This window comes from Scardinius erythrophthalmus, assembly GCF_964197995.2.
Source record: "Scardinius erythrophthalmus genome assembly, chromosome: 22".
Lineage (NCBI taxonomy): Eukaryota > Metazoa > Chordata > Actinopteri > Cypriniformes > Leuciscidae > Scardinius > Scardinius erythrophthalmus.
The window spans coordinates 30,230,813-30,242,847 of record NC_138242.1 but is presented as its reverse complement, the minus strand read 5'-3'; the positions used below and the strand labels follow the sequence as shown (position 1 = coordinate 30,242,847).

Genomic DNA, 12,035 nt, shown 5'->3' with positions numbered 1-12,035 from the left:
TGAAAAGCCAAGCCAATGTTGATTCTTGTTTTATTACGAACAATAGGTTTAAGCGGCTCAATGTTCAACCTTTCAACCTATGACACGCATGAAAGTAGTTGGAGCAACTTTTCTCTGTTTGCGGATATGACGAGACATGGGCGAGTGATGTATGTACGCATTTCCCATGAAAACTATACCCTCGGGTCTAAAATATAAACGCATATAATAGGCTTACCATAGTGAAACAGTGTAAGACAAGACAAAAACAAGTTTTGGGGGAGGGATTGATGATGTATTATTAACTCATTTAAATTAAAGTTTAAAGTTGCATAGTGTCCCTTTAAATATACTGTACAATTTAATTAATATTTTTTACATTACAACAATGGTTTTTGTTGTTTTTTCATTACAGTAATGAAATTTAATGAGCTAAAAACATCCTAAAAATGTTGCAGTGCAGAAACACGTATTTGTACAAATAATAGGCCCCATTTTCTTCATGCAAAATGTAATTTGGATTTTTTCTTTTGATTTTAGGATAAAATATGTGTTGTTAGACTCACCCTCATATTCTGAATATTTTTTATTTTTCAGCATTTGAACGAGCAAGTTGATTTGTTGAGCAAAAATAATAAATATGACTGAAAAAACACCAATTTGATAGAATTGGCAGTATCGTTGTGAATGGACGACGTTTCATTCGGTGGCTGGAACGAGAATCTTCCACACGGCACATTCCATTCACAACATGTGTGAGCTTTGCGCCATGTGCGATTGTTCAGCGCGTTCAGCCGTCTGCGCGCTCTCGATATTTACTTCTGCCTGCGCTGCTCAGCCAAATCCCCCCTTCGCTCTCTTTCTCACGCTTTTCTCCTCAATTCTCACAGCTGCGCTGCTCTTGTGTTAAGCTTCTGTGAAGGATTTTTTCACTGTCTCTCAAATGTAAAACCTAAAGTCTTTGGCTTCCTCCCCATTCTAGTTGCTTAGCAACTGCCGTCGCCAACAGCGGAGCGTCGTGGCTGTTTAACACACACATACACTCCGAATCCCAGCCGTCACCCTCAGTGTGTTTGACGTGCTCATTATGCTGGGATCATGCCAAATGAGGGCCGTAATGTCTCATAGCAACTCTGACCCAGATTTGACTGACTCAACTGTAATAAACATGAATAACTCTGTTCCAGCGGACTGACAGCTCCCTTATGTCCTCATCAGAGAGTCTGCAGATCTAGCCATGAGGCAGGGGCTGCCTGGGGATAACCACCAGCCAAATAAAGTTAAATCTGGCGTGTGTGATATTTCACTGATATGTGATCAGAATCGTACCCGTCTGTCTGTCCTCAGGCGAGATGTGGCGGCTGGAAGATGAGAACGAGAGGGACGTCGCTCCGGGAGCCGTTGACCTGCGTCCGCGCTCTCAGTCGCCGTTCTCACATTTCCGGCGCCGGGCGGCGTATCTGAGGAAGAGCATGTCTGCGGATGATCACCTGGGGGATTCAGAGTTTGAGTCCGCACAGCCGGAGGGGAGGAGCTTAGCCGATCCTAAAGTCAAACTGAAGAGGAAGTTTGTGAGTACTTGTGTCCAAACTTGCTTTATCCTAAACTGAGTTCACCCAAAAAATGCGTTCGGTCATTATTAACTCCGAACCTGTGTGTGTTTATTAATGGAACCATTTGTTTTTCTTTTTTCTTGGATTTTTATTCAAACTGGTGAAATGCATGCAAGAAGCTACATTTGAAATGAAATGTAAACGCAAATTAAAATGAGACTTAAATTATTTTAGGTCTGTTCCTCATGCGAAGCTACACTAGTGTTTTTGACAGAATTCTCTTCTGCTCAGCAAGGCTGCGTTTATTTTAAAAACACAGTAAAAATAGTAATATTGCAAAATATTATTACTGTTTTCTATGTGAATATATAGTAAAGTGTAATTTATTCCTGTGATCAAAGCTGAATTTTCAGCATCATTACTCCAGTCTTCAGTGTCACATGATCCTTCAGAAATCATTCTAATGTGATGATTTGCTGTGTGTATATATGTTTATAAACCCTTTTCTATATATATTACATATATTATACTTTTATTCAGCAAGGATGCATTAAATTGATCAAAAGTGGCATTAAAAGACATGTATAATGTTACAAAAGGTTTAACATGCTGTTCTTTTGAACTTTTTATTCATCAAAGAGTCCTAAAAAAAAGTAGCCCAGTTTCCACAAAAAAACACTATAATAGGGACAATTATTAATAATTGAGCACTAATAATAATAATTGAGCATCAAATCATCATATTAGAATGATTTCTGATGGATCATGTGACACTGAAGACTGGAGTAATGATGCTGAAAATTCAGCTTTGATCACAGGAATAAATTACACTTCAAAATATATTCACATAGAATACACATATTTTAAATTGTAATAACGTTTCACAATATTACTGTATTTTTGAGCAAATAAATACAGCCTTGGTGAGCAGAAGAGACTGGAAAAACAGAATTTTTTTAATTTTTCAAAACTTTTGACGGTAGTGTATGTAAAGTAAATGGACAGAATTTTAATTTTCATGTAATTGAAGTCATGCACACAGAAGGTTTTGTATGAATATTTAATGTGGTGTGTATAATAGCATGAAAGTCGAGCCCTCATTACCTGCCCGCATCGTGTAATAGAGGCTCAGGTGTTCGAATGCAACCTGGCTTGTGGAGAGGAGAACACAAAACCAAACTCTGTATGAGTGTCACTGTTTCACAGGATGGGCTCTGCTTTGCACCTAATGGGTCGTCTCTGTTTAGGGGTAAGACATCTATGTGCATGGTTGGTTGTCTTAACTTCTTTTTAAGTTATCGTCAGAACAACTAGACCTGCAGAACTTGGCAGTTTTAGGGATAAGAAATGTTTCATAGCAATATTTTGATTGCAGCCCTTCAAGAAGTCAAATGATAAATAAATAACTAAGCTATATTGCACAAGACCATCTTAGTCCTCACAAAAAATGGAAGGCTTTGTATAAAATAACAGGAATGTTGCTCACAGAAGGCAATTTGAAGTCAGACAGTAATTGCTTTGAAATTTATTGTTGAATCAGTGAATTTCTTATAAAAGCACTTTAATGTTTTTAGCGGCGGGGCTTTAAATGGGGTGAATTTAACGATTTAGCTTCTCTGAGATGGTCAGACTGTCTGAAACTTGTGTATCTAAATTTTCACCCATTTTTAAAGGGTTAGTTCACCCTAAAATGAAGATTAAGTCATCATTTTACTCAACCCGCTGTTGTTTTTATGCATCAAGCTTTAAAAAAAGACACAAAATGATCCACACATGAGCTAATAGAGTGTCCTGACTCGAGCACAGAAGACCAACGGCCAAGGTCAGGGTTTTTGTTAATTAATGCATTAAATTTCGGTTAGTTTTCCACCAAACCATATCATATACCATATCATATATATCATATAACACTTGGAATATACGGCACGTGTCGCATGGGATCATTCTGTGATATTTTGCATCTTTTCTTAAAGCTTGATGCCTGTCGCTATTCACTGCCATTATATGAACGAGTGTGAGCGGGACTTTTTTTCCTTCTTTTTTCCATTTTTCCTTTTTGTGGTCCGAAAAAGAAAGAATGGAATCAGAACAACACAAGGGTGAGTAAATGATGATTTAATTCTTATTTTAGGGTGAACTATCCTTTTAACACAGCTACTTTAAATATTAGAATTAAAACACTAAGAATAAATCTATATGAACTCACTAGTCAACCTCAAGTCAGTTATCAAGTTGTCTATCATCTCATACCCATTTATGTGTATTTTATAAGCTCTTTTCCTCCCGAATCGTTCATTTTCAGTGTAGGAGTGTCATGGTACAGTAAGCAGATTATTTCGCTTTTGTAATGTGGATTTTTTTCTAAAGAAGCAAGTATACTGTACGGTTTAATAATTTCCACTATGCTGACACATTCAGAAATCGTTCCAGGGTTGCAGAATGCTTTATTTTCAGAGAGCTTAGTTGTAACAATTTTGTACAAATAAACAGTGCTTTGGCAGTCTGCCGACAACTGCCAGCTTAAAGAGGTTTGTTGGAGAAAATGGCTGGAAAAGCTTTTTGCTGCATTAGCTTGCTGTTTGAATGGTTACAGATGATTGTGTGGACTTCTAGTGAACTTTACGTCCTTGATCTGTGTGTAAGAACTGTGTGGAGAGAAATGACTGCAGCAGCTCCATCAGGAGGATGTTTGAATAATTCATTATGGATATTAATGGCAAGTGTTTGTCATATATTAATCAAATATTTGAATGCATGATGATGCATTGAGGCTGGATTGATTATGTGCTCCGAAGTTGTGTTTGCATGGGGACTAGAAAATCACAGGAATTATTATTTTTAATGGTCATGCTAGAGCTCTTTAAAGTCTCTAAAGTCTGTCTGTCAATGTTTTTATCGTTCATTAGCTGGAAAAAATATTTTTATGAAGTAATTCCAACGGTATTGTTTCTCTGTGCTGTACTCTCTGCTAGTCTTTTATATATAGAATAAATATAATTCTAAATATAAATTGAATTATATTTATATAAACTATTTATATAAATAGAATATTTAGATTTTTTAGAGCTATGACTTTATCGTTGTAGTTATCGTCCTTGGTGTGAATGGGCCTTAAGACTAAAGAAAATGTATTTTGTGTGAATCTCACAAATAATGTCCAAGTCACATTTCACCAAGAAAAAATAAAATAAAATGTAAACCTAAAAATATGTTTAGTATAAAGACAGTGTTATTTTAGTTGCTTTATTTACCAGAAATTATTTTTATTTATTTTATAAGTTTCAGTTAACTATAACAGAACTGCATCAAGGAAATAAACTTTATAATTATTTATTTATTTCCCATTATTTCCATTATAGTTAAAAAAAAAAACATTTTTTCACAAATTCTCATCACTATAATATGGTTTTACTGACTTTAATTATGATTTTTGTCTCTTTTTTTGGAACTCCCATTAAGATATAACATTACAACAAATACTAACATGATGCATAAATAAATACTTTACTGTAATGCAAACTAAATAATATCTTATTCAAATCATAATGACAATTTTTGGAGAAAGTGTGCGTTTTCTATAAGAAAAATATAATTTCTTTGTGTTGATATTTTCTATGAAAGGGTTTATCATAGTAATAATGAAACCGAAAAAACATCCTTAAATAAACATCCTAATGAATCCTAATGTAAGATATGTTTTTGTATTTATAATATTGAAATAATTCCGAGAACAGCAATTCCCAGAGGAATGTTTGTATTTGCGTTTTATATGTAATTTTATGTCTGCAGTGTAGTTCTGCGAGCGGAGCTCTAGATGGCAGTGCTGAATAGGCATCTGTGTCTCTTAATGCTGAAATGATCATCAAAACCCTTCATTAAGAGCATGAACACTTAAACGTTTCCAGAAATGACAAATGTACAGAAGACAAGCATCACTAATAGGAAAGGAAAGAAAAATCTAGAAGAAATTGCAACGTTTAAAGTGTCATCTCTTTTGTATGTGCTGTTTTGTTGAAATGCACACACACACAGATGCACTAGCCCACACATACACACACACACACACACACACACACACTCGAGAGGCGAAAGGCTGGACATTTTTTCCTCGCAGCAGTGGTTGCTGTTGGTTACGTGGTGAAACGGCGGCCATTAAGGGTCATTATGTATTTAGTTGTGGGGCGTCGCTCCCAAACTCATCCTCACACTCTTCCCTCTGAAGTTTTTCCTTCATTTCTTTTCTGTTTTGTTCTGTCTGCGTTTTATCCATCATGTCTTCCTAACAGAAAGCTTGTTACTAATAAAGCAGTTTAGTTGACGCACTTAGTTAACTCGATAGATTAAGCTCTGGTAAAGTGTTGCAGACTCTCCATTGAAAATATGTTTGTATTAGTCAAAAGATGAATGAAATGCATCCTGACGCATGGTTGGCTGAATGTTTATGCATGTGTGAATGTGAATAAATTATTTGAATTGGATAAACAGAACCATCCCTTAGTCTTTATCGAATCAATTCATTCTCGTGAGAACTTGCGATTGGAATAAAAGCTAAAATCAACAAACATGTTTTTTTTTTTTCAGTAAACATCAACCAGGCGGAACCTGATTCACACAAATTTTTTTGTTTTTAGCAGAAATAAAAGATGAAAAAGCATATAAGGAGTTTCTGAGAATAGTATTTGTGATGTTTTTGAGAGGGGGATGGGATCGACACAAACACACAGAAAGAGAGAGATGCTCTCAGGGATCGAGTTAAAAATATGAGAAATCCAAATGTTTACTTTTTCGGATATTGATTCAATTCAACTTCATGTAGTTCACTGTGTGCGACAGATTGTAAACAACTACTTAGCAACATTGTTGCAGTTTTTGTTTGGCAAGCAACACTTACATTTTCTTCAGAAAATGTACACAATCTATTATTGTGTCGAATCAGTTATGGAGAATAAAACACGTGTTTCTGTCCGAATATGAATTTGTACCCTACCCTCTGAAAAAACCCTTTGAAACAAATTTCACTTCGAAATTGCTAGTAAGTTTCACAAATAATTACAAAGAATATGCAACTCATTGAACTAAGCATAACATTTTGAAGTACAAAGCCTGAAATGGTAAAATGCACTCCAATAATCTTCAAAAAATCATTTTTTACAGTGTAGGCAACTAAATTGTCTGTGAATTATATTCCATTCGTCTCTGTTCTGATTGCGTATTAATCAATTAGAGATGTATGATTGTTAATTACGAGCTGTCTTCTTTCTGTATGCACACAGAAAGCATAATAAGGGCTTGACAAATTGCACTTTATGGATTTATTTCACCCACAAATCATTTATTCACCCTCATTTGTTCCAAACCTGTTTGATTTTCTTTCTTCTTTAATACACAAAGATGTGTGCTGGTCGCTCTTCTGCACGTAAACTTCAGAAAGAAAATCCTCATAAAAGGAGTTTATTTGACTCTTGCACTGGATTTCAAGTCTCCTGAAGTCTGATAGCTTTATGTGAGGAACAGACTGAAATGTAAGTTGTTATTCACTGATAATCTTGACGTATACCCTAACTCTCCTAGACACAATCATAAGTTCATTAGAGAAGCAGCAATGTGCAGTTCTTAATGAATCATTCTTTTGAGTGGGATCTTTTCAATGACTTGAAGTAGTCCATTACTTATTACCATAATTACATTTTGTAGTTGCAATAAATTAGCAATGTGCAATTCTTGAGTGAATCACTCTTTTAAGCCCCTTTCACACAGTGTGTTGATCCCGGGAAATTGCCGTAAAATTGCTAGAGTGCCTTCTGTGTGAACGCAAACATGTCCCTGGATTGATGCCGGGATCGATGCCCGGGATCGGGACCTAGTAACATTACCGGGATCAGTCCCGGAACGCGCCCTGTGTTAACAAAAGGCAAACTCGGCAAACCCAGTGGTGCTACTGGGGAGTATGGACTCGTCTTCATGTAGAAATGACAAAGAGTTATCAGCAGAACTAACATCTGACAGGAGTTATCACATCCTGACATCACGTGTCTTTACGGGATGTGTGTGAACGCACTCACAGATTTCCGGAATGAAGTGTGAATGAACCAAAATCAAACAACCCCTGGACACATTATCCGTGTATTTTCCAGAATCTCTGTGTGAAAGGGGCTTTAGAGTCAGATTTTTTTTAAATGAATTAGTTGATCACTGATCTGACTGATCCCGTTCTACTCACTGTCTTTATTCAGTCACAGCAGTTATTATCTGTGAATAGTGACTTAAATTATGGTTTTCGCTTCATGCAAAGTGTCCTTTTTTGAAGCTTGAAAGCTTCGGTCTCCACTCATTGTGATTGTATGGAAAACAGCAACCAGCGCAGCCTTTGGAATTCCTCCTTTTGTTTGGAACGGCTTTGGAATGACATGAAGGGGAGAAAATAATGACATAATTTTAATTCTGAGAACTGTTTCTTTAATCCTGGGTTGTCATTTTATGAAATCCTGCAGTGAAAAAGTCTCCTGGAGTGTGATGTTTTTTATTTGAGTTGTGAAGCAGCAGAATCGTGTCTTGGTAACCTGCTCTTGTAGCGGTGTGTTGACGTATGGCTGTATACATTTACTGCGGTCACAGTGAGCTGCTCTATTCATCAGTGTTAAATAATAACGCTGCACTTACTGACCCACACTGATTGATTTTATTGCTCTTAGGTTGAGCTAGTGTACTTGCGGTAGAGTGTTTGGGGTTTGTTGTGCGCAGGTGGACGGCTGTTAAGATGGACAGATTCAACTGCTGTATTTCTGCTGTCAAAAAAATGATTCCAGGTTAAGTTTTGCTTTGAAAGCATGCAGTCCTTTTTTACATACTTGACGTGTGTTCTTGAGTTACTGTGGCAGTCACGGACCTCATTACTCAAGCTTTTTTTCAAATGTCTGCGTCATTAAACCAGATTTTGTTATTATTCAGAAAGCTAGCTATAAACATGTTGACTTGAACTAACTTTATAGCCAGATTCCATCCAGTAGTAGACCTGAAAGTGAAAACTTACCTTAGAAGGAAGTATTTTAAAGCTAATGCGCGCTATAGCACCCCTTGTGGCAACGCCGAGAATGCAGTGCATACTTACGTTGTTATAAATGGACACACACTGTAATGATGTTTTTCTTCTGTAATTAAAGGTTTAGTTCACCCAAAAATGAAAATTCTGTCATCATTACTCGCCCTTATGTCATTCCAAACCCATAAGAATTTCTTTCATGTTCAGAACTCAAATGAAGATATTTTTTTATAAAATCTGAACTATTTCTGTCCCTCCATTGACAGCTAGGCAACTACCACTTTGACGCTTCAAAAGGTTCATAAAGAGATCGTAAAACTAATCCATATGAATCAAGTGGTGTCGTAAATATTTTCTGAAGTGACACGATTGCTTTATATGATGAACAGATTTAATTTAGGCTTTTATTCATGTATAAACATTGATCAGCGAACATAAACAGAAGCTCAACTGAACCTGCTTGGTGAGAACAAACTTCATTGTAGAAAGTCAAACGTGCTGCGTAACACGAGAATAAACCTCATTGGTTCTCGCTGAAGCTCAAACGTGCTGCGTAACACGAGAATGAACCTCATTGGTTCTTGCTGAAGCCCAAATGTGCTGCGTAACACAAGAATGAACCTCATTGGTTCTTGCTGAAGCTCAAACGTGCTGCGTAACGCGAGAATGAACCTCATTGGTTCTCACTGAAGCTCAAACGTGCTGCGTAACGCGAGAATGAACCTCATTGGTTCTTACTGAAGCTCAAACGTGCTGCGTAACACGAGAATGAACCTCATTGGTTCTTGCAGAAGCTCAAACGCGCTGCGTAACGCGAGAATGAACCTCATTGGTTCTCACTGAAGCTCAAACGTGCTGCGTAATGCGAGAATGAACCTCATTGGTTCTCGCTGAAGCTCAAACGTGCTGCGTAACATGAGAATGAACCTCATTGGTTCTTGCTGAAGCTCAAACGTGTTGCGTAACGCGAGAATGAACCTCATTGGTTCTTACTGAAGCTCAAACGTGCTGCGTAACACGAGAATGAACCTCATTGGTTCTTGCAGAAGCTCAAACGTGTTGCGTAACACGAGAATGAACCTCGTTGGTTCTCGCTGAAGCTCAAACGTGCTGCGTAACATGAGAATGAACCTCATTGGTTCTCACTGAAGCTCAAACGTGCTGCGTAACGCGAGAATGAACCTCATTGGTTCTTGCTGAAGCTCAAACGTGCTGCGTAACGCGAGAATGAACCTCATTGGTTCTTGCTGAAGCTCAAACGTGCTGCGTAACGCGAGAATGAACCTCATTGGTTCATGCTGAAGCTCAAACGTGCTGCGTAACACGAGAATGAACCTCATTGGTTCTCGCTGAAGCTCAAACGTGTTGCGTAACACGAGAATGAACCTCATTGGTTCTCGCTGAAGCTCAAACGTGTTGCGTAACACGAGAATGAACCTCATTGGTTCTTGCTGAAGCTCAAACGTGCTGCGTAACACGAGAATGAACCTCATTGGTTCTCGCTGAAGCTCAAACGTGCTGCGTAACACGAGAATGAACCTCATTGGTTCGTGCTGAAGCTCAAACGTGCTGCGTAACGCGAGAATGAACCTCATTGGTTCTTACTGAAGCTCAAACGTGCTGCGTAACGCGAGAATGAACCTCATTGGTTCTTGCAGAAGCTCAAACGTGCTGCGTAACGCGAGAATGAACCTCATTGGTTCTCGCTGAAGCTCAAACGTGCTGCGTAACGCGAGAATGAACCTCATTGGTTCTTACTGAAGCTCAAACGTGCTGCGTAACGCGAGAATGAACCTCATTGGTTCTTGCAGAAGCTCAAACGTGCTGCATAACACGAGAATGAACCTCATTGGTTCTTACTGAAGCTCAAACGTGCTGCGTAACACGAGAATGAACCTCAATGGTTCTTACTGAAGCTCAAACGTGCTGCGTAACGCGAGAATGAACCTCATTGGTTCTTGCAGAAGCTCAAACGTGCTGCGTAACGCGAGAATGAACCTCATTGGTTCTCGCTGAAGCTCAAACGTGCTGCGTAACGCGAGAATGAACCTCATTGGTTCTTAATGAAGCTCAAACGTGCTGCGTAACGCGAGAATGAACCTCATTGGTTCTTGCAGAAGCTCAAACGTGCTGCATAACACGAGAATGAACCTCATTGGTTCTTACTGAAGCTCAAACGTGCTGCGTAACACGAGAATGAACCTCATTGGTTCTTACTGAAGCTCAAACGTGCTGCGTAACGCGAGAATGAACCTCATTGGTTCTCACGGAAGCTCAAACGTGCTGCGTAACACGAGAATGAACCTTATTGGTTCTCACTGAAGCTCAAACGTGTTGCGTAACGCGAGAATGAACCTCATTGGTTCTTGATGAAGCTCAAACGTGTTGCGTAACGCGAGAATTAACCTCATTGGTTCTCGCTGAAGCTCAAACGTGTTGCGTAACACGAGAATGAACCTCATTGGTTCTCGCTGAAGCTCAAACGTGTTGCGTAACGCGAGAATGAACCTCATTGGTTCTCGCTGAAGCTCAAACGTGCTGCGTAACACGAGAATGAACCTCATTGGTTCCTGCAGAAGCTCAAACGTGCTGCGTAACACGAGAATGAACCTCATTGGTTCCTGCAGAAGCTCAAACGTGCTGCGTAACGCGAGAATGAACCTCATTGGTTCTCGCTGAAGCTCAAACGTGCTGCGTAACGCGAGAATGAACCTCATTGGTTCTTGCTGAAGCTCAAACGTGCTGCGTAACGCGAGAATGAACCTCATTGGTTCTTACTGAAGCTCAAACGTGCTGCGTAACGCGAGAATGAACCTCATTGGTTCTTACTGAAGCTCAAACGTGCTGCGTAACGCGAGAATGAACCTCATTGGTTCTTGCTGAAGCTCAAACGTGCTGCGTAACGCGAGAATGAACCTCATTGGTTCTTACTGAAGCTCAAACGTGCTGCGTAACACGAGAATGAACCTCATTGGTTCTTACTGAAGCTCAAACGTGCTGCGTAACACGAGAATAAACCTCATTGGTTCTCACTGAAGCTCAAACGTGCTGCGTAACAAGAGAATGAACCTCATTGGTTCTTGATGAAGCTCAAACGTGCTGCGTAACGCGAGAATGAACCTCATTGGTTCTTACTGAAGCTCAAACGTGTTGCGTAACACGAGAATGAACCTCATTGGTTCTTACTGAAGCTCAAACGTGTTGCGTAACGTGAGAATGAACCTCATTGGTTCTCACGGAAGCTCAAACGTGCTGCGTAACGCGAGAATGAACCTCATTGGTTCTTACTGAAGCTCAAACGTGCTGCGTAACAAGAGAATGAACCTCATTGGTTCTTGATGAAGCTCAAACGTGCTGCGTAACGCGAGAATGAACCTCATTGGTTCTTGCTGAAGCTCAAACGTGCTGCGTAACACGAGAATGAACCTCATTGGTTCTTACTGAAGCTCAAACGTGTTGCGTAA

The 12,035-nt window shown here is 39.0% G+C and overlaps 1 protein-coding gene and 1 gene segment (V, D, J or C); both read left to right on the top strand.

Moving 5' to 3' along the window:
* Positions 1 to 12,035, top strand: part of LOC308682903 (Ig kappa chain V region 4135-like) — a 1,009,768-nt gene that overhangs the window by 564,169 nt on the left and 433,564 nt on the right.
* ankfn1b (ankyrin repeat and fibronectin type III domain containing 1b) overlaps positions 1 to 12,035 on the top strand; it is an 80,815-nt gene that overhangs the window by 14,184 nt on the left and 54,596 nt on the right. For both annotated transcript variants that reach the window (XM_081352471.1, XM_081352472.1), the window contains one exon: positions 1,327 to 1,550. In XM_081352471.1, the coding sequence (XP_081208597.1) occupies positions 1,327 to 1,550 (224 nt within the window). The remainder of the gene's footprint in view (positions 1 to 1,326; positions 1,551 to 12,035) is intronic.